At 33.4% G+C, this 23,563-nt stretch overlaps 4 protein-coding genes and 2 non-coding genes across 8 annotated transcripts; 5 read left to right on the forward strand and 1 right to left on the reverse strand.

Annotated features, from left to right (window-relative positions):
* Positions 1-1,075: 1,075 nt before the first annotated feature.
* LOC126694408 (transcription termination factor MTERF9, chloroplastic) lies at positions 1,076-5,213 on the reverse strand. Of its 2 annotated transcripts, none has more exons than XM_050390652.1 (4): positions 4,680-5,213; positions 2,658-3,506; positions 1,749-2,401; positions 1,076-1,361 (listed from the first exon to the last, which is right to left on the reverse strand). In XM_050390652.1, exons 1-3 carry the CDS (start codon positions 5,019-5,021, stop codon positions 2,084-2,086), a joined length of 1,509 nt encoding a protein of 502 aa, XP_050246609.1. In that variant the 5' UTR covers positions 5,022-5,213; the 3' UTR covers positions 1,076-1,361; positions 1,749-2,083. The 2 variants fall into 2 exon arrangements, with proteins under 2 accessions (XP_050246609.1, XP_050246610.1); XM_050390653.1 differs by having other exon boundaries at positions 1,540-2,401.
* Positions 5,214-8,553: 3,340 nt separating this feature from the next.
* Positions 8,554-9,466, forward strand: LOC126694409 (uncharacterized). 2 transcript variants are annotated; one of them, XM_050390655.1, is made up of 4 exons: positions 8,554-8,862; positions 8,958-9,007; positions 9,128-9,205; positions 9,307-9,466. In XM_050390655.1, exons 1-4 carry the CDS (start codon positions 8,610-8,612, stop codon positions 9,361-9,363), a joined length of 438 nt encoding a protein of 145 aa, XP_050246612.1. In that variant the 5' UTR covers positions 8,554-8,609; the 3' UTR covers positions 9,364-9,466. The 2 variants fall into 2 exon arrangements, with proteins under 2 accessions (XP_050246612.1, XP_050246613.1); XM_050390656.1 differs by having other exon boundaries at positions 8,561-8,862; positions 9,124-9,205.
* A 6,215-nt stretch (positions 9,467-15,681) lies between these two features.
* On the forward strand, positions 15,682-17,644 carry LOC126694410 (glutathione S-transferase T3-like). The gene is made up of 2 exons (XM_050390657.1): positions 15,682-16,228; positions 16,320-17,644. Exons 1-2 carry the CDS (start codon positions 15,800-15,802, stop codon positions 16,914-16,916), a joined length of 1,026 nt encoding a protein of 341 aa, XP_050246614.1. The 5' UTR covers positions 15,682-15,799; the 3' UTR covers positions 16,917-17,644.
* A 716-nt stretch (positions 17,645-18,360) lies between these two features.
* LOC126694411 (uncharacterized) lies at positions 18,361-21,543 on the forward strand. Its single transcript, XM_050390658.1, has 2 exons — positions 18,361-18,737; positions 20,020-21,543. Exon 2 carries the CDS (start codon positions 20,029-20,031, stop codon positions 21,271-21,273), a length of 1,245 nt encoding a protein of 414 aa, XP_050246615.1. The 5' UTR covers positions 18,361-18,737; positions 20,020-20,028; the 3' UTR covers positions 21,274-21,543.
* LOC126697944 (small nucleolar RNA Z122) lies at positions 18,394-18,476 on the forward strand. The gene has a single exon (XR_007646317.1). It is a non-coding gene; the product is annotated as a small nucleolar RNA Z122 (small nucleolar RNA).
* Positions 18,651-18,738, forward strand: LOC126697943 (small nucleolar RNA Z122). The gene has a single exon (XR_007646316.1). It is a non-coding gene; the product is annotated as a small nucleolar RNA Z122 (small nucleolar RNA).
* Positions 21,544-23,563: the final 2,020 nt, after the last annotated feature.

Consider the following 23,563-nt stretch of genomic DNA (forward strand, 5'->3'; position numbering starts at 1 on the left):
AGTCAAGACAATCAATCATACAAATTTAAATCAAGTTATAAACAAAACAACCGTGATTTGGTCAAGAACACTATTGAGACATGACAACTGCCTAGGCCCAAAGATAACCTGTTGAGTATTGAGGCATCAACTATCTTCAACACACTCTTGTTTTATTGCTTATGTCCTCTTTCTTTCTTTTTTATGGTAGGTAAATACTGGGAGAGAGAGGAGATGAGATTCAAAGCGCGGACAGCAGGCACCATTGAGTGCCTGTATTACTGGATTATCACTTGAACCCACTATACTTATTTGTGTTGCACACTATTTTATAAATTCAAAAGAGAGGAGAAATTTGAAAGAAGAAAAATTTCAGCTTTTGAGCTGAGATTGCTGAACTCAACTTCCTTTTGATGGTGAGTGAAAAACTTACATGACTTAAATGACATAAAACCAGAGACAGAGCTATAGACATTTTGGTGGTTGGTCCTGCAGGGATCACTGAATGTGTATTTAGCTGGGCCGTTTGCCTCTTTGTAAAATATTACAACCTTGCAAATAAATATACTACTGCTGCTTTTGGGATTAGGGAAGAGATGTGAACACACATCCATTACATCCTATTTAAGTATGATATGAATTTCAAGCACCAATCACCATAACACCTATGGTGAAAGATTTTGTAGCCCAAATTCTATTTTTGTAGCGTTCAACAGCAGTAGATTCCTAAGGAATTGTGGTGGTGAAGAAGAAAGTAGATATAGTTATGAAAATAAAAATACATTGCACAACACCAAACAAATTTTTAGGGGAAAAATGGATAAATCAATTGTTAAAATAGCGCATTAAACCTGTTAACATGGATGAACAATTTGTTTACTTCCCTCAACCAATAGCAGATGAAAGTAAATTAGTCACATTGTGGCACGCACTAGGAACCTAGCAATGAAAACGCAGGTACAAGATAATATGAAGCAACATTAAATAAATTTCAATTTTGCATGACAGGGACAAACTCCACCTTTGTCTATACCTAGTATCATATATTTTGTTCAGTCAGTCCAAGTCCAGAAAAAAATATGTGAGTTGTGGTAGGTTGACGTCCAACGTAAAATTTAGTCACTTTATTATGAATAGATCCACTATAAATACATATGATGGGGACATATAAACAGAAGTATTTTACATTTTTATGAGATGCTATTCCTAGGTCTGTGTTGATGATGAAAGCATATATTAAAAGTAAGATACATAAAATCAGTTCAAAAAGTATTTGTTACCAAAAATGCATGGAAGCATGAAGTTTTTTTAGGAACTTATGCCAAGTACAACATGCTCCTTCAAAATTGTCCTCATAAATGAGCTGGAATGTGGATACATACCTGCAATGGGTTTAATAGATATTAAATACATAATCATTTTCAGCAGAAGCAGAACACAAATAAGATCTGAAGAGAACTTCCTTGAAATATAATTTTTTTCAACATTGCAGAATAACATACTAAATTACTGCTTACTGAAAAATATAAAAAGTATACCAAATAATGGAAAAAGAAATACCTTATTAACTTTTTGGAGCATCTAAAAAGGAGAGCTTTTAATGGATTGAAGGCATATATTCATAATGTTGCAATCAACTAATCTAAGAATATAAACCATTTTGCAGTGAATTGTCAAATGGTAGACCCAATTCCAGCATATATCCACTATCTGTCCCTCCTAAACTTCATTGTTCTATATGCAATTATTTTCGAGGAATATAAACTTACCTTAAGATAACAGACCTTGCCACTCTGTCATTTTGTGTTTAGATGACAAGAACTTTTTAAGGAACCACTATCACAGGCCTTCAACTGAGACTGCAAGCAACTACAAACATCGACTCTGTATGATGCAACTAGAGAAACTTCAGCACAGATTATAGTATTGATGAAACCACAGCAGTAGCATTTGCTTACTGGAGGCTTATAAAAATCAAAGATGCCGAGCTTCACCCAATAATCTCATTATAACAAAAACAAGTATATTGGCTGCTGAAGTTAATGAAGATACTGTTATTCCAATACTTGTATCATAAGCCTAGGTCACACTTGAAGGCAGTGTGTTATCCTTTCTTCTCATATTTCTGAGCAAACTCCTTAAGTAGAAGTCTCTGCCGAAATGCCAAATATTTATCTACACTGGTTCCAGCCCACTGCTGACAAAAGCTTTCATCAGTTGGAACCAGTGAACTAAGAGGAAACGGCCCCTTTGGAGCTTTCTTTAGGGAAACCAAGAACCTATGGCGAGGACGAATTCTTTGGTCCAAAGACAAACTCAAGTACATGGGATATTTTGTCAAGGAATGCACCTCGTTATGAAGTTCATTGATCAAGTACTTATACTTAGGCTTCAGATTCTCCTCCAGTGACAATGATAATACCTGAAAATATAGTCAACAACTCAACACTTAGGAAATGTACAAGGAAGCTACCACAACCAAAACAGATTCAATATGAATGACAACATTTGAATATCTTTATAGCAGGGAAAAAGATCACAATTAGAAAACTCATAAAATGTTGATAATATGAAAATATTAAACTGCTTTGTGCAACACAAACACAATCAATTCCAATAAAAAAATGAAAAAGGAATTTTACAAAATTGAAATAAGTATATCAAGGAAGCAAATTGACCTGTGTGAGGCTGGTCAAAACTTTCAAGATGTCAGAATCCTGCATCCCAATACTCCTCAGAAAATTAATTCTAGGCAGTAATCCATCATCAATACTGTAATGGAGGAGCTGAGGATGTTTCTTCACCATCTTGACTACACTATCTCTTGGAGCTCCTAATTCCTTTGACAGAAAAATATAACGAGTATTCCATGATATGTCAATGCGCTGAACCAGGATCTGAGGGCTAAGCTGCACGACTTTACCTAAATCTTTTTCATTAATGCCAACCTCCTCAACCAAGTATCTGACTGTGGGTCTCAATGAATTCTCAAGACTATAAGAAAACAGAGATGGTGCAGCAGCAATTATCTGCCCTACTCTGGAACTTGGAATACCCAAACCCATCAAGAAAGCAACATGAGACTTCAAATTGTTCTCCACCGTGTACTCCAAAATCTGCGGCTGCCTCAAAATTATTCTTTTTACATCTCTATGTTTGACACCAACACTCAACAAGTACTCCAACCTTTCTTGTGCTGAACACACATTTATTTGAAGGGAAGGCATGTGCCTCTCATACATTTGAATAAAGTGCGAATCCTTAAGCCCAAACGTTCTCAAGTAATCAAGAAGTGGAAACCATTTTCTATCCAATTCAATTTCTTCGGATAATCGAGCATACCTGTTCTTGCCATTTTTCACATCCAATTGGTCTTCATCGATTTTGAGGCTTTGTCCAGACTTGGATGGTCTTAGATCCTGGCCTTTTTCTGATTGTTTCCGGCCACCTTTTCTAGTTTTATGCGTGTCCTGTGATTTAACTCTCTTTCCATTGACATCAAAGTCTGCAGTTTCAGCGAAATCATCCTGCAGAGGCATCCCAAAATATTATCAAAACTGTTACAGCCAAAAAAAGAAAAGAAAAGAAGAAAGAGTAGCATATCTTGTACTAATTTATGCATCTGCATTCATGTCACAACTACTGTGTAGATACAACAGAACTGATTTATGTTATGTACAAACAAAGAGAATACTTCATCCATAATAATGAATACAGCCACTAGCTGAAATGTGTTAACAATTCTCATAATTCTTAGCCCAAAAAAAATTACTAGATACAAAATTTTCTTTTGAATGGTAGACCATTCATAGAGGTCGGGCCCTGGTACGATGACAAGTTCCTACCACCCAAAGCAGCATGTTGTTGGTTCAAGTCTGGGAATAAGACTCTCTAAAAATAATTACAGGTAAGGCTACCTACCAATCACCTTTCCCAAATCCCGCAGAAGTGGGAGCTTTTACACATTGGGTATGATCTTTAATATTAGACCACTCATAACTTTTAGGAGCCTAAAATAAACCATCGGCTTAATTGTTGATTTTGGTAGTGGTTTAGCCCTAGTAGCCAGAAATTAATATACAAAGCATCACATCCACACATAAAGGTCAGATTTACACTTCGAAAGTGTTGAAATTTTCAGCACCTTTGAGAAGCAAAAATAAATAAATAAATCAACTAAACAAAATTTCAATATGAAAAAGTTGATTCCAAATATTTTAGCAGCATAATCTGAAGCATTCACCTTTCTTTTGACAAAGTAAAACCTCACATTCAAAAGCCAAAAGCAGGAAAAAAAAGCTTCCAAAACCATATCTTTCTTTTCTATTAAGAATAACTGTCGATTTTTCTGATTTTCTAATCAAACAGCAGTGAAATAACTTCGAAAGAGACGAAACATCGGCAATTTCAAGCGGAAAAAAAAAAAAAAAAAATCAATTCCTAATAAATTCGATAAGCAAATCTTAATTAACACAGAAAGGAGAAAGTAAATAAGTAATGTTCATTATCTTCCAAACGCAACGAAAGCATTCAACCAGTTCCTAAGCTAAAAATCAAAGCAATTCTGCTTCCAAAAACAGTGAAATCACTTCGAAAAGAGTCTAGAAACCTCAATGCTTTCGATTTAGCATGTAAAATTTCACACAAACACAGAAGCAAATTTGTCAGCTCAAGTACAAGAAAGAGTAACAGAAGCTCACATTGGGCAACCAATCATTCTCCGCCACGTCGCCGTCATCATCATCATCGTCGTCGTCGTCTTCGTCGTCCTTCTCCTCATCGCTATCAAACGGCGAGAGCACGTTGCCGAAGCGCGACCGGCGGTTGGACTTGAGAATCCGAGAGTTGGAGTGCGTAGAGAGCACCACGAACCTACACGCGCCGCTCCTTCTCCTCTTGCTCCGTTTAACGATTCCTTCTCCCTCTCCTCCAAACAAATTGGAGAGCGACTGTTCTGTCAAATGCGAAGTTGAAGAAGAAGAGTGAGAGTGAAGGAGAGTATTGAATTTGAAGGTGTAGAAAGAGAAACACAACACTGCCATTTTTAGAGAGAGAGAGAAATGAAGAGATTCAGAGAATATACTCAAAAACCCTATAAATATCTACTGTTATTACTGTTGAAGACTTATCTGGTTGATTTTGCGGTGGTCCTGGTGGGACTGTAACGAAAGTGTTTTTGATTTGAATCGGTTAATTAACGGGGGATTTGTACATAGTTTGTGTTTGGCCGTTGTGGAGAAAAGGAGAACTATGCAATAATAATAATAATAATAATAATAATCCGATTAATAGTGTCTCCTCAACATGTCATTTAGTTTATTATAAATAATATTGACACTCAAAAAAATTTATTATATAATACATATTTTAGTTAATATTATATGTTTTTAATGAGATAATAATATCTCATAAGATAGTTTTTCATTTTTTTTTTTTTTTTTTGGGTAGTTAGAGGAGAAGATTTGAACTCTAGTGTTTCTACCAATCAATTGAGCTACAAGTTTTTTGAACAAATTTTCTTATTGTTAAGCAGAATAGATGGTTAGAAAGACATTACATGCAACACTATAAAATCTATTGAGACAATTTTTCATGTTTTGGAAGTGGAAAAATATGACTTAATAAATCCTTAAGAGTCTTCATATAGGTCTTTACACACTTTTAGTTAAAGCAATCTATAAAAATAAATAAATAAATAAACTACACATTTTCTATTTTAATAAAGCAATTTTTCAATATACCTACATCAATCTCAATACTATCTAATACATTTAAATGTTTATTTTTTCTTTCTCTCCTAATAACATTTATTTTCTCTCATTCATTTCCCAATTTCTACCCCAAACTTATATCAACAACTTGATCAACCTAAATCAAACATCATCAACAACCAAAGACTAATAAGATAATGTCTAATCAACAATCAACAACCAACAATCAAATAATATCTTGTGGTGAAGGTTATACGCAAAGAGACAACATCAACTCATCACATCATTCAAATCCAATGCTCTTTGGCAGTCCTCATGCCTTCATCGTCCAATCTCTCTCCCCTCTTGTCCTTCCTTTACTCTGTGTTTGCCTATGATATTTTGTGTGGAGAGAGAGAGATAATTTTTTTTTTTTTTTTTGTTTTGGTGTGTTGATGAACAATACATCATTAAGGCTGTGTTTGGTTGAATGTAAAATATTTTCTGAGTGTAAAATATTTTCAGGTGAAAATATTTTCGGGAAAGGAAAATATTTTCAAGTGTTTGGCTGCATTCCAAAAAATGCTTTGAAAAATATTTTCTAGTGTTTGGTTCTATTGCTAAAAATGCTCTAGAAAACTCATTTTTATCATGTTACACACATTTTCTTAGGATCCAAACAAATATTATTACAGAGAATCAAAATATATAAACAACACAAGAAACAAAAATCAAAACAAAAAAATCAAAATTACAAGACCAATCGTGAGAGAGGGACAGAGAGAGATCGGTTTGTGGGTTCGACTTGCTGGTGGACAAGGTGGGTCGATCTGAAGGTGGCGGCTTGATCTAGGAGTGGGTCACTCATTGGGTGGGTCGATCAGTTCGTGGGTTCGTGGCACGATCTCACCGGTGGACGAGGTGGGTCGATCGGTGGGTGGGTTCGTGGCGCAATCTCGCCAATGCTTGGATGTGCGATCGGAGCTCTCGCCAGTGCTTGGATGTGCAATCAGAGAGGCGTGCATGTGAGAGAAGCTCGGAGAGAGTGTTGTGTGAGGAGTGGAAAATGTTTGAAATGAAAATAAAACCTGAAAATATTTTACGCCTTCTTGCCCTTATTTTACAGTCAACACAGAAAACATTTTCAGTTTGACCCAATTTTCGGTAACTATCAAACACTCAATTTTACAGAAAAGCATTTCCGGAAGTGGTTTGAAGCCAAAACAAATGCACCCTAAATGTATTGAAGAGATATTATTCATTTGTTTTATATATATATTAAGCGTAATGCACAAACCTTTGAAGTGGATTTAGTTATAGTTTTTGTTGAATGTTAGTTTGGTGAGCCTAATGCTAATGCATCTTTAGAAATTATTATTTTTTAATGTTTGTTAGTATTATTATTATTATTATTTTGAGATAAGTAGTTGATATGTTCTAAAAAAAAAAAACAGAGAGAGAGAGATAAGTAGTGGATATAATATTTATAACTTTTTTGAATGAATAAAAAACTTTTATTGAAATAGGAACAAATAGTTAAGAGATGTCCTCTCTAAATCTGCAAATTGCCACTTGCCAGGTTAGTAGAAGCAGGTTAATTTGTAATTTTATTTTTTTTGGTGAAAGGTTAATTTGTAATATGATAAGGAAAAAAATTGTAGTAATAGTATTCGCCCTTGAAAAGGTATAGAGTAACATCCCAGTTAAACCCGTCAGGATCCATTGGTTGCGACGACGTTGAAGAAACCACGTAGCGCGCCTCAGAGTTGACGGGATGACCTTAGAAAAGGGTATGGATAGCTGATGACGAGAAAGCTGAAGGGATTAAGCAGAGCTGACGACCCTAACGTAGCTTAGCTTGATCTTCACGTTTGCATATATAAGGAAATACCTTGCGCTTCACGCTTAGTGTTGATCAAAAGGACTCCTACAAGGAAAGGATTTCGCAATATACATTTTATAAGGATTCCTATAAGGAAAAGACTTCTACAGTAAGAAAAAGATGTCAACCCTCTACTACTATAAAAGCTCCAAAACCCTCATTAGCTAAGGTACGCATAATTTACCCGCTCTGGCACTCTAGAGTTGTGAGAAATTCTAACTTGACATTCGGAGGGTATTTGGCCGACATCACATCGGTGCTCTCTGCGAGATCTTCTCTTTTTGTGTTGTGCGGGTGTTGTTTCAAGTACGTGAGAACCGTGTAGCTTACTGGTGATTTTTCAGCATCATCATAATAGGATAATAATAATAATTAAATAATGCCTAAAACTTCACATTTTAAAAAAATACCTAAATTGCAACTTGCCTCGGTGCCACTAGCCACTTGGCATTGGGAGTGTCTCCTAGGCCGCAGGATATAAATCGAAACCTACTTATAGACAAGTGAACAACACATGTTTTAAGAATTGAATAGCTAAGAACAATGTCTTTACCTCCGATGTGGCTCACCCTATTCTTGATAAAAAATATCAAGTTAAGAAAGGTGGTTGGAGCTAAGGTATTTCCTTTGAAGTTGACAACCTGAATGGAAGGTTTGGTAATGGGGCTCTGTATAACTTTCTTTGTAATTAGCAAGAGAAAGTCGTATACAAATTACAACCCAAAAAACCTTTAATCAACTGAGTACTACTCTAGTGATTAGTGGATTAAACCATTTAAACGTGTCATTTAGTACCTAAACTGACATAATCATTTACTTTCAAGTGGGAAAAAACCAAACATTTCCATTTGAACGAAACGGTGGGTCGTTTATAAACCAAACGGTGCGTTTCTAAGACTTGCTAAAGCCGAAGAAGTGGACCCAGAGAAGAGATTTTGTGATCCACACAAGCTGTTGTGTGGTTTATTGTGAACCCAAAACCAAAGGAAGCTAACTAGCCAACGTGGCCCAATTTAAAACGGTCCAGACCTTATGTTTAGTTAAGCTTCCATGGCCTAATGTTCTCTACTCTCTTTCCAATGGAATCTTTAAGCCCTTCACTTTCTTCATCGCTTGTTCCAAGCTCAAACAACACTTTCTCTAAAAAGACAGCCACAAAATCTAACGTCAATCTTGTTTGCCCAAAAAAGTACACCAATTTGATTGGAAATCGAAGATTAACTACAAGGATTAAGGTGATTAATGATGTTTCCACCGCAATGAATCCGGCTGGGGTTGAGGTCACTTGGCAAATTGTTGTTGGCGCCATTGGTAAGTATTATCTTACGATACATGATATGTATTTTATTTTTGAACAGTGTCTTTAGAATATACTTTTTTTTTTTTAATTAATTTTTAATGTGCAGCTGGAGTTACACCTTTTGTGGTGGCTGGGATAGAGTTCAGCAAAAGAATTGTAAGCACATTATTTAGGCCTATATTGTTGACTAATGACTACCTTGATAAAAGAAACTGGGAACTTTGTCTGGAACAAGATTAGAAAATGTTACATTTTCTTATATTATCTGGCAGATAGCACAGAGAAGATGTGAGGTATGTGGAGGGTCAGGACTGGTTCTCAGAGAAAAGGACTATTTTAAATGCCCCGAATGTGGTATGATTCAATTTTTGTTCTTTATAATTTTCTTTTCTTTCCTTTTTTCTTTCTGCATTTGTTGAATTAGCATTGATGTCTAAATCCATTTTCTCTGGCAGGTGGATTTCTCCCATGGCAGTCGTGGAAACGATTCTTTTCTGGTTAAATTTCACTAATTTTGTTGTTTTCAATAATACATATGACTCTGATCATATATACGTGTATACATGTTAAAGCACAGAATATCAAATACATTTTGTATGTTTGCCTTTTTCTATACATCTTGGTTTGAAAAGTACATTTTGATGCGATTCAAAGAACATGGATCAATTTTGTTCTTCAAAATATACCAAAAAGAAAGTCTAGTCGATCTGCCCCTATTGGAGAATCCCAAGGGAACAAAAAGGCACATGATACCATTATTGCCATTACCTGTTTACTTGTAAAAATTCCACACGTTATAGTCAAGACTCAGAACCTTTTTGAATTTTTGATAGAGCAAACCCTAATAAGTGATAACATTAATGTACATGTAGAAAAGCACTGTAAATACAAACACTTTCTAGAGCTTTTGTACTTGTACTTTATAGTGCTTTTGGCATGGTCGTGGCATTCCTAATTACAAGGATACTCTGTCAGAAATTTCAAAAGGGTTTGAATTTGCAGTATGACTAACCAATAGAATTTGTGTAAGGAAACAAATAGCCCATGTCTTATTAACTTTCCATGGATTGCTCCTATTTCAAAAGCACAAATTTATTTTGACTAAACACAACTGTTTATAAGGAAATAAATACAAGGGCAGCGTATTGATGTATTAATGATTATAGGGAGGAATATGTTGTTCACAAATATGCTACATTCATAACCTCTTAATTTGTAAGTACTTGGGTTCTGCAGCCTAAGAATTTCACATCAAGGAGCAATATCTGCAAAATTATAATGAGTATTTTGACTTTTATACCATTTACAAAGCCATCATCACAATATATACCACATATTTTGGCTGCTGCCTCATGTTGAATTAGTCACAAGTGACAACAAACAGGTTATAAGTCACACCAATTAATTGCTGCCAAGTTATGAAAGGATTTGTGGGTTACTACTTACCAATGGCGCAGACAAAATCATGACATCTTTAAATAACTTGCTGATATGGGTCTTACTCTTGCTTACATACTTGGTACTTATGCAAGCTATTGATATTTGTATTTGCTTGTTCTATACTTCTATTCATTTAGGGACAACCAGCATTTTGAATGTCATGCATGTCTCACTGTTGTCCAACTTATTACATGGGCAACTAGGAACTCTATCCAATGCAGTCATCATTTTTTAGGAAATGCTAAACACAAGGGCACAGTCGCACAGTCTTATCATGTGTGTTAATAATTATGAAATTGATAGAGAAATGACCTAATAGATAAAGAATTTTTTCAGACAGCCGCAGACTTGCTGTTATGTTCCCACCATATATGCACGAAGAAGCAGTTCTGGATTTGCCAATTGTTCAAAAGTAATAATTATGGAATCCAAGACTGACTTTGCATGATTTATTACTGGTTTTTCAATTCCTCTTTCTGCTATGGATTTTTTTGAAAAAACTGAATTGGACCCCGTGTAATTAAGGAGTGGATTAATTGATTAAAGATCATGCTAACGAATGCTCTTAGGGCACTGGTTAAGAATTCAGTTAAAGAAAGTTTTTATGGAAAAAAAAAAAAAAAAATTAATGTTTTGACAGTTTTTTTCATTTCCGATAAAGGTGATGTCAAAATTTTCCTAAAATGAATTGTTAACCAATGCCCTAAAGGCACTCGTTAGCATTTTCCATTGATTAATTGAACACATTATTTATTGATTCACACAAACAGATAATTCAGCCATAGTTATCAATTACTCCCAATGTCCCATATCATTAGATCTATTTAAAAAATATAATTTTTTTTGTTTAATGCATTATCTTTTACATAAAAAGATATAGATTTTCAAAGCTATGCTCTTAAATTTGAACTTTAGTGAAAGAGGGGGTATCAGGTTTTTAAACAAAGGATTTGTCAAGAAATTTATTTATTGACTTTTTCAAAAAGAACTTTATTTTAAGACATCTTAAAATGAAATAAAGATCTAACAATTTGAGATAAAGAGACTACTAAATTTAAAATCAATAAGAATAAAAACAGTAAAATCAATATACAGATTTTGGTAACGAAATGGAAAACCAAACACTTCAAAGGGAAATTCACTCTGAAGAATTCAATCTTGTAGGGAATCTTTTTTTTTTTTTTTTTTTTTGAGAAACAATTCCAGTTTGTAGGGAATCCATTATAGAAGAAACAATTCCAGTTAGTTAGACCATACAAATTTTTTGTAATCTAAATTGAAAACTCATGGATCCTCAGTAAACGATCCGTTGGGTTTTTTTTTTTTTTTTTTTACTATAATGACTCTAAATTTTAAAATCTTTATATTCGATCAAACTTGTATGCAACTACCAAAACTCTGTTACTCTAAAGAACTCTTCAGAATGCAGCAACAACTAGCTCATTGTCGAGGTACAAAATCTGTGGTTTAAGAAATATTAGTCACGGTAAATAAACACAATGATGGTTTTCTGTTAAGGGTCAGGAGAATGACTCTTTAAATTTTCTTAGCACAACAACTATCTATACCTTTAAAAGTGTGATTCAGATGGTATGCATAGGTAGGGTAAGATTTGACTGAATCAGACTTTGAATAGAAAAAGGAAATAGATTCTTATAATCTTTTTAAAAATGCGAGTATTGCAAGAAGTTTTTTATTGACTTCAATGATCTCACAAGCGAATATAGATTTCGCCCAACCAAACCTTCTTGTCTTCAATTTCTATAAGTTATTCCTTTTACATAATATAATTTAATTACATGGTTTTAACTCTTTTCACGCATGATTTCTTACAAGGAAAATGTAATAGTTTTTGTTTTTCTTGTGCTATATATGTTTGTCTTCTGGTATCTCATCATTATGTGAAAAGGTTTATTATATGCTGCTGAGTCCTACCCTTCACCTTGTATGATTTTCACCTTATTCTTTTCTTTTCTTTTTTCAAAGATATATAATGTATGCCACTAAGTCACTGTTCTGAAGAAGTGTAGAGTAGTGGAATTCAGCAGCTTTTCTTTGAACTTCTATATGGGACTCATAAACTATTGACACCTACCACACATTGGAACTTCATATTTTATTTAAACCCTTGGTTATTACAATGTTATCATGAAGCTCTCAAATCATCATGATATCGAACCAATCACAATGAGTATTTGCATTGTCTTTCTAAGAAAACGGGTCAACATGTACGTAGTACGTACTAGTCCACAATCGATCTTAATCTCCCAAAAGCCTTCCATTCCTGTATACCTATATAGATATAGCTATATTAAAAAAATTATTGAGTCTTCTTGGCAAAATCCATGTATCTAGGTCATCCCCACTATACATATACTCCATAATTTTTATTGTTCAAGCTATAGAACAAAAATAAAATTATTAAATCACACAGCCTGATGTGCGTACCTAATATTATTTTTTCAATTGGAGTATTTTTCTCTATATTTCTTTGAGTTTGAAAATAAATTAAAAAATTTAACTAATTTTTGTTATGTTTTGTTCATGTCCCTAACAAATTTCTCAATAGATCCTTTCTGAGATTAAATTAATTCTGCTATTAAATTTTTCTAGAAAATTTTTATAATTAAATAAATTCACAACTAAAAGAAATACCATTTACAATATAAAATTATAGTATAAATAAAATAAAATTTTAAACTGTAAATTAATAGAACTTTATTTATTAAACGTATCATTGTAACTTGAAGTTTTATTTACCAATTATCAAGATAATCATCCAATAACCTTAATCATCACAAGTGAAGAATGATTCGCTTATAATCAAATTGATATTAGAATTGTTTTATAACAATTATACACAAAGTGATATGTTCAGGTTTGAGACTATGAAGTAGTCTCTTTAAGCAAAAAATTAATGGTAAAGTTACCTATTAATCATCTCTCAAGCCCTATATATAAAAAAAGGAGTTTTGTGTACTATGTACAACAACAATAACATGTGGCTCTTTGAGATTAATTTTAGCGGTGAAATGAAAAAACGTGAGTTTGGCATGGTGACTTGCAGTCAAAAGAAAGAAAAAAAAAATGGTACAAGAATTTCTCCAACTAATTAGACATAAATCACTTTTCCAAACAAAACTATGAGTGGGATAGGTCCCATAGGAGATATTTTAGTTTAGAATACTATAAAAATATGTTAATGTATTATAAGACCAAAGATTGTGGGGGCATGATTCAGATAAGTCATTTATTATTCTTTGGTGTAAGTAGGATTTTAGCTTATGTTATTTATTTAAAATAAAAAGTCTTTAACAGTTGAACTAATTGAACTCACAATTTATCTCTTTTATTAAAAGAAAAAAAAACTTATGTTTAAATATTTATTTTTATATAATTCAATAATTACAACAACGAAGAGAAGATTTGAGTCTTAATTAATCTCCTCATAAAAGAGAATAGCTATGCCACTCATTTACAAAACTCCTGACCACTAATTATTAATATCTAAGTTTCCACTTACTATATTTTATATTTGGATAAGGAGGGAGATTGGAGGACAGAGGAGAGGAATAAAATAAGACATAAAAATTAATTGTCCAACCATATAGTGGATGTAGGGTTTTTGTTTTGATAATTTATAATTTTATATACAGAGGATGTAGGGTTGTTCAAAAGAGCAAGGCTTAAATTAATATAAAAGTTCTTTTCTCCTATGATAAGATTAGAGAAGACAATGAGCTTCCTTAAGAAGTGCAGTGGAATTCAGCAGATTCTTTAAACTTCTATAAGACTCATTAAAACTATTGACACCTGCCACACATTTGAACTCTATATTTTATTTAAACTCATAGTTATTACAATGTTATGAAGCTCACAAATCATCATGATATCGAACCAATCACAATGATTATTTGCTTTGTCTCATTCCAAATAAACGGGTCAACATGCAAGTTCTAGTAGTCCACAGTCATAAAGCTCTGCACAGTAGCTATTTCAATTTGTTGCATGATATAAGCTATACATGGCACAAAGAAAACCATTAAGTCCTAAAGGCAGAATCCATCTAGCTAGGTCAGCTCCATGATACACGTGCTCCATATATGATTTTCATTGCTCAATCTAGGTCATCCTCATTAAAACCCTCTGGTGCGTACGTATACCTAATTTATTCCCCTATGGTACAGACATAATATTGTTTACACTTATCTTTATGTTTTTTTCAAAGACTTTTATCCTTCTCTTATGTCACTCCTTATGTCACTTGCCATACATCAACCATCACAATTTCAACCTCCCAATGACTTTGTGCTTATTCGTAAAAAAATTAGAGTACCATAAACTTATCCAAAAAAAAAAAATATTCGCCTATGTGAAAATTACAAGACAACAAATTCCAATTAAAAAAAGCTATATTCATTCATAACAAATCGTAAATGATAAGTTGTTATTGATTCTAATTTGAATTACATTTTTGCCTACTCTTAACAGCGGATAACAATCTATCATTTAAAAATTGTTGTGAAAGTATTATAAAAATACGGTGAACATAACATTTTTAGGATAATTATTCCTTAATTTGTGGTTCAACTCCTTATTCATTAGTATCACTGTATCAGCAATCTCTTTCTTTCACATTATTTTTAACTTCTTGTCAAGACTTTAATTTTGTAATAAAGTGGGTCAAATGTTCTGCTAATTAAATTTGTGGAGACATTGATTGTCAAAAAAAAAAAAAATTTTGTCGAGACATTGCAGTAAGGTTAGACTTAAATTGCTACCTGCCAAAGTTGATGTTAATTGATAATAGAAAGTTAATCACCGCTGAAATTCCTCTATCTTTCTGTACGGCTTGGTTTAAGTAAGAATGTTTATTCAGGATTTGGCTTACTTTGTTTCTATGCACTTGAGGCAACATGAACACATTACATGTGCTTTGATTTGATTTTTATCTTCTTTTTTCACAAACCAAGCTACGGAGACGACACTTTGTTTAACTTTCTTCTACTTTAATTAGTTCTTGCTTCCATTAAACCCACAACCCCCTACTTGTTAAAATTAAGGAAAACAAAAAAACAGATTAAACAAAAGAAAATCCTGAAAGGCAAAAAAAAAAAAAAAAAAAAAAAAAAAAACAGTTTTTTTTTTACATATTTAATATAAAAATTACTAAAAATTATATCTTTTTATAAGCATTATGTAAATAAGTAACTATAAATTGCGAGTACCACTCGGACATGAAGATATAGGGAAATTTAATTAGTGTTTGTTCTGATTGGGTTTTTTTTTTTTTTTTTTTTTTTTGCATTTGAAAAAGGGAAATGGGGTTAGTTGTGGAAATCCCATGCCATGGATGTGACAATGCCACAATGAGCAGTGGAGTATGAAAATAAATAAATAAATGACTAGTCTTTTTCTCCATGCATGATTATTCGAGCTGTGAGTCTAGCAGAGTAAGCTGTCAACATATTTTGTTTTGACTAGGAGTTGTCAACATATATTGTAGGGATGGATACACAAGAAGAGATAACACGATATGATAATGTCTCACAAATGGATGATGATTTTCTGGCATCATTTTTAAGTGAGTCTCAAAATACTTCAATGCATGGCCAAGAGTCTTGTCCGGAAGTTGAAGTTGTCACCCCTAATCCAACAAAACGTGGTGGCAACTTCAGTGTAGATGAGGACAACCTCCTTGTCTCCGCATGGCTTAACACTAGCATGGATGCCGTGCAAGGTACTGACCAAAGGATTGAAAAATTTTGGAAGAAAGTTTGGCAGTACTTTTGCGAGAATAATACTTACGGAACCACACGTTCTGCTTCCTCCCTCCAAAGTCGATGGGGAAATATTAATAGGGAGACAAGTAGGTTTGCTGGGTTCATGGCTAAAGTTGAAGCCCGAAATCCAAGCGGTATGACTTACGAGGACAAGGTATAAATACTTTTGCAATATTGTCACAATAATAATTTCCGAATAGTTTCAAGACACTAATTATTTTATTTTATTTTATTTTTAAATTTAGTTGAAAGAAGCAAAGGAACTATATAAAGATTCACCAACTTCAACAAGCAGCAAAAAACCAGTTTTTGCATTTGAGCATTGTTGGGTTGTGTTGAAGAACCAACCAAAGTGGGGTATGCCTAAGGAAAGATCAAAGGGACTTCCTCAAACTCCAAGTTCAATTGATCAAGTTTGTAGTAATAATGATGACACAATGGAGGTAGAGAGACCAATTGGCAGAAAAGCCGAAAAGGCTAAGCGAAAGAGAACAGATGGTGATAAGGGTTTTGAGGATTATTTGGTGAAAAAAATGCAGTATATGCAAGAATCACATGAACAAGACAATGAGGCTCTTCGCATCAAAGCGGATAGGGTTCGAGTGGATGCGCAAAGAGCTGATATTGAAAAGGAAAGAGCTGATATTGAAAAAGAAAGACTTCGTCTTGAAACTAGTAGGGAGATGCATAGAGTTGATATTGAAAATGAAAAGCTTCGTCTTGAAACTATTAGGGAGGAGGGAAGAATAATGACCTTGGATACAAGTGGCATGAATGACAAAGAAAAACTTTATTTTGAAAATCTCAAGAATCAAATCCTTGCAAGACAACAATTAGAGTAAATAGTTGGGTTTGATCCAAGGAGATGATGTTTTGTCATAACTATATTTTGGTAGTAAATTATATATGGGTTGGGGTTTGGCATATGTAAATGCTATTTTGTTTCAACCTTATTTTGGTAGTGGTTTATTTTAAACGTAAGTTTGGAACATGTAGATGATGTATTGTTCCAACTTGATCAATTGGCAGTAGGTTGTGCCATTTATGTAATCACATTATTTTTGGTTATATGAAAAACTTATGTCCTTTCTATGTTTGATGAAGTTTAAAAGTGATCGTTTTTAGTCCCTTAGATGATGTGGCCTAACTAAAAATTGACATGTGATCATTCCATAGGGACTAAGATTGCTCTCCTTTTCAATTTAATTGTGGTAAACTGGTAATGCAACTTTTGTTTGTGTGGAGATGGGGAGGTTTGTATATATTCGATGGATACACGAGATTAAGATTCAGCAAATGGAATATTGGAGTTAATGCCAAACAAGGAGAGAGTGAAACGAAGTTGTTTGAGAATTTTGTAATATATGATGTGCTGAAATGGTGTTGTTTGGATTCATTGTTCCGGTTCAAGGTACAATAAGGATTAGGGAAGCCTAGTAGGATTTAGATTAAGGCGTTGAGGAAGTGCTTGACAAAGTCTCTGTGAATCTCATCTAGTTATTGATAATGTGTCTATTAATTACCTGATGAAGTTTTAGTTTCTATAATATCTCGCTTGACTTTGAAAGAAGCAGGAAGAAGTAGCATTATTTAAGATGGAAAAGGATGTCAAGATTTTAGTGTAGAAAAAGGCAAAAGGCAATATTTGTCTAAGTGAAGCAAGGCCTCAAATTCTAAATATAGTTATTATACTAAGAATGAACTCAAATCATACGTGTCTAATACCCTGGAATTTTATATTAAAGTCTTTGTGGCTCTACAAATGTGTGCTACATGAGAAAAAATTAATCAACAATAAGCTTTACAACAAGCTAGGCACAGTTTGAATTGATGCTGGAGTGCTCTTGCACATGTTAATGTTATGAGCTTATTTTCGTTGTTTAATTGAGATAGGTTGTTGCCTTTTCTCACAGTTATGAGCTCCGAAATTTTCTTCGTCTACTCTCTCTCTCACAGTATGGATATATTTTTCACAATTTCCTCCAACAGACTTTCAATAAAAATTTCAATTGAAGCGTTGTTGATGCAAATGGAACCATAATCTTTTTCACTAATTATTATTTAATTATATTTTTCATATTAGTGCTTTTATTTTTTTGGATTGGTTAGTTACACACCCACCCAATGGGTCTTGAACCCTTGACCTCACCCTCCACCTACCATCCAACACTTGTAAGGGGAGGAAGTGACAATTGTGCTGGAGCTCACTGTCAATTTCCCCCCCCCCCCCCCCCCCCATATTTTATATTTCACGTCTTAGTGACCTTTGTTAGGCATCCATCTGTGGTGAGATGACTAGATTTAGTGGTTTTATTGGACTTTGGGAAATGATGCCAAAACTTAAAGAGTGACTGAACCATAAGCTCTGCTGAATATTATTTGCATGTCAGTCTGATCCCAAATTCTCTGTGGTTCTTTTATATTGATATACATACATATATATTTTTATTTTTTATGATAATCTTTTGTGAATAGTGACAAGATTGGTAGTCTCTTCTATGTTCTTGTTTGTGTTAATGGGTTGTTGTGGTAAACTTACATCATTTGACTTTTGTAATTTGTTGTTTATTTCGGACTTTGGGAAGTGATGAGAAGATAAAAACTGATTGGAAAAGTCACCAGCAATGCTGAAATTATTCATTTGCACGTCAGTCTGATCCCAGGTTTCAATGTTTATGACTTATCTATTCCATATTAGTGTCTATTTTTGTACTTTACTTCTTAGCAACATTTGTTAGATATTATTTGTTAGCAAAAACTACCCAACAGAACAGGTCTGCAAGAGAACTGTGCCTTTTGTAGGTTTTTTTTTTCTTTCTTTTTGGGCTGCTTTTGGTTCTACTTTTTGGGCAGGGCTGCAGTTTCAAGCTGAAACTCGGCAGAGAAATTAATTGGACCATGGTGCCTTTAAGCTGTTTAGAGCAAAGATCTTGGACCATTGTACCTAAGCTAAAGACATAAATAAAACTAGCCCACAAATCGTTAAACAAATGCATTATTTTGTGGCAGCTTTAGCAGTTAGCACACTTAAGTACCATCTCTGTTTGTGATCAAAACAGCTGGCTCGTGGGCCATGCCAAGGCTGAGTTTGAAGGAGATATGGAGTACCCAAAACATTTATGAGCACCTCTTTTAAAGAACAGATTACAACCAAATAAAATATATCGTTTGCTAAAGCTTAATTCATGATAGGAAAAATGACAGGATGATTTAAGTACAAGGAATGATAATAATAATAATAATAATAATAAGCGTTAAAAAACTTTGGCAAATTTTTGCTAGAATATCTAGTTTATAACCTCTACATAGGCAACTGCAATATTTGTGTGTGTAACTTTTCTAAGTAATGAATTGTGCACATTCATAGTATCACATAGAAACATAATAGATTCAAATCAAATGTTTTAAATATTTTAAGTTTAAATGCATGAATTTGCATATAAATATAATAGATGCTTTGTGTATATACCATGCCTTTTAATTGTTGTGAGTTATTAAGCAACCTTTGGGGCTCATGATTGCTTGCATACTAGTTTTCAAATTTCAATGTCGACAGTTTCTGTCCCATATGCGTATTAGTTGCTTGCCGAATCAAAACAATCAAAGGTGGTGTCTTAAGAATTTCTTCCTACATTGGTGGTGGTTAAACATACTTGACTATTTAACATTATAGCATGTACAATACATGGTTCTAGTTCGTAGTGCTGAAGGAGAAGATTATGAGCCTTGGGGACTTTTGCTTTATTTCTTATCAATCTTTAGCATATACAATAATGGTATCAACTATATGTTTTACGTCTTATCAATCTTTACCAGGGGTCTTTTGTTTTGACAGATTTTAAGCTTTGTTTATTGAATAATATATCTACTTGTTCCCTCTCCATAATGTAATCTCTGCTTGCTTTGCAATAATTGTGATAATTTCCTGACACTGTTGTCTTCAAGGTTGTCTCCATGGGTCGCTCTAGGCTTCGTAAATTGCTTTTAGATGACTCAGACGAGGATGAGATAATGAGGCGAGTTCTTAAGGGTTCAACATCACAACGTAAACGTCGTCGGTATATCGAACGTGATCGTTTGGCAGGCCATAAAAGACTTTATCTCGACTACTTTGCCGACACACCAGTATATCCTCCTAATTTATTTCGGAGGAGATTTCGGATGAGTCGGTCTCTTTTTCTCCGTATTCAATCCGCAGTGGAAACTTATGAACCTTACTTTATCCAAAAAAGAGATAATGCGCAAAGGCTTGGTTTATCTTCTCTTCAAAAGATAACAGCTGCACTTAGGATGCTTGCGTATGGAGTGGCAGCTGATTTTATGGATGAGTATGTGCGGATTGGAGAATCCACTGCAATAGAGAGTATGAAAAAATTTGTTCAAGCTGTGGTTGATATTTTCTCCAAGGAATACTTGAGGTCCCCAAACAATGAAGACATTGCTAGACTTTTAGTCAATGGGGAAAGACGTGGATTTCCAGGGATGCTAGGAAGCATTGATTGCATGCATTGGAAATGGAAAAATTGTCCGACTGCATGGAAAGGTCAGTACTCTGGTCACATTCGTGAGCCAACCATTGTTTTGGAAGCAGTAGCATCATTTGATCTTTGGATATGGCATGCATTTTTTGGATTACCTGGGTCAAATAATGACATTAATGTATTAGAACGGTCTCCTATATTTTCTGAGCTCGAACAAGGACGTGCTCCTGCAGTTAATTACTCAATCAATGGCCATGAGTATACAATGGGATACTACCTTGCTGATGGCATATATCCGAAGTGGTCAACATTTGTTAAAACAATTCCATCTCCACGAGGACATAAGAACAAATTATTTGCAAAAGCTCAAGAGGCTTATAGAAAGGATGTAGAGCGTGCATTTGGAGTGCTTCAAGCAAGATTCGCAATTGTGCGTGGGCCTGCAAGATTTTTCTATAGTGAAACGCTCCAAGACATCATGAAAGCATGCGTAATTCTTCATAACATGATCATTGAGGATGAGCGAGATGTAAATGAAGCAGTGGAAGTAGATTATGAGCAAATTGATGACAATCCTACTATACAACTGTCACGGGAGAACACAAATGAATTTACGGAGTTCATTGAAACCCATCAATGTATTCGAGACCATCAAATTCATTCTCAACTCCAATTAGACCTCATTGAACATTTATGGCAATTAGAAGGGGAGTTGTAGGAACTTAAGTGTGTGAGTTATGCATGTGGGGTTTTATTATAATTTGATATATGTACGAGTCTTCTAAAGACAACATTGATAGTTATGTATGTGGATTGTAATTTTTTTTTGTTTTTTGTTTTTTTTTTAGAAACTATGTGGATTGTATCTATATATATATGTGGATTATAAAAGTTGGTAGGTTGAGTACATTGTTATTTGGCAGGTTGCATGTATATATATGTATGTGAAATTTAAAAATTGGCAGGTTGAATATATTGATATTTGGCAGGTTGTATGTATATATATGTATGTAGATTTTTTAAATTGGCAGGTTGAGTACATTGATATTTGGCAGGTTGCATTTATATGTATGTATGTGGATTTTTAAAGTTAACAAGTTTGAGTAAATTGATATTTGGCAAGTTCTTTCTCCAAAAAAAAAAAAAAAAAATGGCAGGTTCTATATATATATATATATATGTGTGTGTGTGTGTGTATCTGGATCATTAAAATTGACAGGTTGAATACATTAATATTTGACAGGATGCATCTATAAATATTTATGTGGATTTTACATCAATATTTGACTGGTTTTATGGAATATATATGTGTGTGGATTTTTAAAGTTGACAAATTTAAGTACGTTGATATTTGGCAGGTTCTTTCTCAAAAAAAAAAAAAAAAAAATTGGCAGTTGTTGAAATAGTTGGAAATAAATTGAAAAAAAAATCGGTAGGTTGGTGAAACAGTTGGAAATAAATTGAAATTGAAATTGAAAAGAAATTGAAAAGAAAAAAAAAGTGGCAGACCGTTGGAGTTGGAAATAAATTGAAATTGAAAAGAAATTGAAAAGAAAAAAAAAGTGGCAGACCGTTGGAAATGTAATAGGAATAGTTGATTTTGAAAACAAAAAAGGTAGTTGGAAAAGTAATAATAAAAAAAGATTAAAAAAATAATATTTTTTTAAGATGGTAGAATAATAGAATTTTGGGATGGTGGGTGTATTGTAAAATGGTATGGTATAATTGATAAAGTAGCTTTTTGGGATGGTAAAATAAGATGGGATTTAGAATCCGGATGTGGATGCTCTAACAGGGGACATTCAAAATTGTGTTGCTCCCATTCATGGAGTTGTCTTTGTAGAGTAACCTTACAATTTATAAAGATCTGTTACTCTAAAGCACAACACAAATGAGAGATTAAAACTATTGGATAAAACTTAGGTATATTTTTTTTTAGATGCACAGTTTATTATGTTTTTCAATTAAATTTTTTTTAAAAAAAAAAAGCAGTTGCATTCATTAACGAATCATAAACAATCTTAATATATTTTTCAAAGATAATTAAATTAAATGCAATTATATATTTAAATTTAATTAAAAATTTTAATAAATAAAACAAATATTGCAACTGCATGACGTTTTGCTGATTAGGAAAATCTCATACTCAACTTTCAAAAACTTTGTTAAACAAATTTCAACACAAAAGGAGTTGAACCCATTTCCACACAAAGATCAGCCTTTGCGAAAAAGCTCATTGTTCCGTAAAGCTGAACGACATGGCTGCTGCACGTACCATTAATTTTGCGGATTCGGCTTTGACTTAGAAGAATGAAGACAAGAACGAGAGAATTAATAGAGATTGCAGATGTCTACTTTTTAATTTTTTGCGGAATTCTAGAGTCAATCCTTTACATCTGGCCAACCGTGGGAAGCCATGAAAGTCAAGCTTCATGATACTTATTGTTTCTTGTTTTGTTCTGCCTTACTTTGTTTTTGTTTTTTGTTTGTAAATTTAACAGCAGTCATTTTTGCTCTACAAATTTTTTATGTTCAAACTTTGTATTGTCATGACATGGTGTTAGACATTAGTTCAAAGGTCTGAGGCTGTTGTAATTAGTCTAAATTTAATGTTTTCCTGCATATAGTGCCGCCCTCCTTTGGTGGTCGGTGTTAATAAGCATCATGGAGTATCTGTCAATGTTGGTCTAATGTGAATCCTATTTAATACAAAAAAAAATTGATTAAATAGAAGAAAAAGACATAAAATTGGTCTCATAAATTATTTTAATATATTTTTTTTTCTTTACGAAGTAGGTCTCACCGCTTATAAAGTTGAAAAGAATGATATAAAATTGCAAAAAAGACAAAAAAAGTTGGAAAAAAAAAAAAAAAAGGTCAAAAAGTTGTTAATAGGCACCTTATGGTATCCGCTAACACAACCCAAAAAAAATTTACTTTTTCACATTTTATTTTATTAAGAGTTGATATTGAAAGGTTTTTTTTTTTTTTTTTTTTTTTTTTTTTTT

This window comes from Quercus robur, chromosome 8 (genome assembly GCF_932294415.1).
Source record: "Quercus robur chromosome 8, dhQueRobu3.1, whole genome shotgun sequence".
NCBI classification, from domain to species: Eukaryota; Viridiplantae; Streptophyta; class Magnoliopsida; order Fagales; family Fagaceae; genus Quercus; species Quercus robur.

What these genes read in the sequence shown, in the direction of transcription:
- LOC126694408 (XM_050390652.1), bottom strand. Translation starts at nt 5,021, where the DNA reads ATGGCAGTGTTGTGTTTCTCTTTCTACACCTTCAAATTCAATACTCTC. An exon ending in AGAATGATTGGTTGCCCAAT is followed by an intron (nt 3,507 to 4,679) that starts GTGAGCTTCTGT and finishes ATGCCTCTGCAG; the next exon opens with GATGATTTCGCTGAAACTGC. An exon ending in TTTTGACCAGCCTCACACAG is followed by an intron (nt 2,402 to 2,657) that starts GTCAATTTGCTT and finishes CTATATTTTCAG; the next exon opens with GTATTATCATTGTCACTGGA.
- LOC126694409 (XM_050390655.1), top strand. Translation starts at nt 8,610, where the DNA reads ATGTTCTCTACTCTCTTTCCAATGGAATCTTTAAGCCCTTCACTTTCT. An exon ending in TAGAGTTCAGCAAAAGAATT is followed by an intron (nt 9,008 to 9,127) that starts GTAAGCACATTA and finishes TCTGGCAGATAG; the next exon opens with CACAGAGAAGATGTGAGGTA. An exon ending in TTTTAAATGCCCCGAATGTG is followed by an intron (nt 9,206 to 9,306) that starts GTATGATTCAAT and finishes TTTCTCTGGCAG; the next exon opens with GTGGATTTCTCCCATGGCAG.
- LOC126694410 (XM_050390657.1), top strand. Translation starts at nt 15,800, where the DNA reads ATGGATACACAAGAAGAGATAACACGATATGATAATGTCTCACAAATG. An exon ending in GTATGACTTACGAGGACAAG is followed by an intron (nt 16,229 to 16,319) that starts GTATAAATACTT and finishes TTTTAAATTTAG; the next exon opens with TTGAAAGAAGCAAAGGAACT.
- LOC126694411 (XM_050390658.1), top strand. Translation starts at nt 20,029, where the DNA reads ATGGGTCGCTCTAGGCTTCGTAAATTGCTTTTAGATGACTCAGACGAG.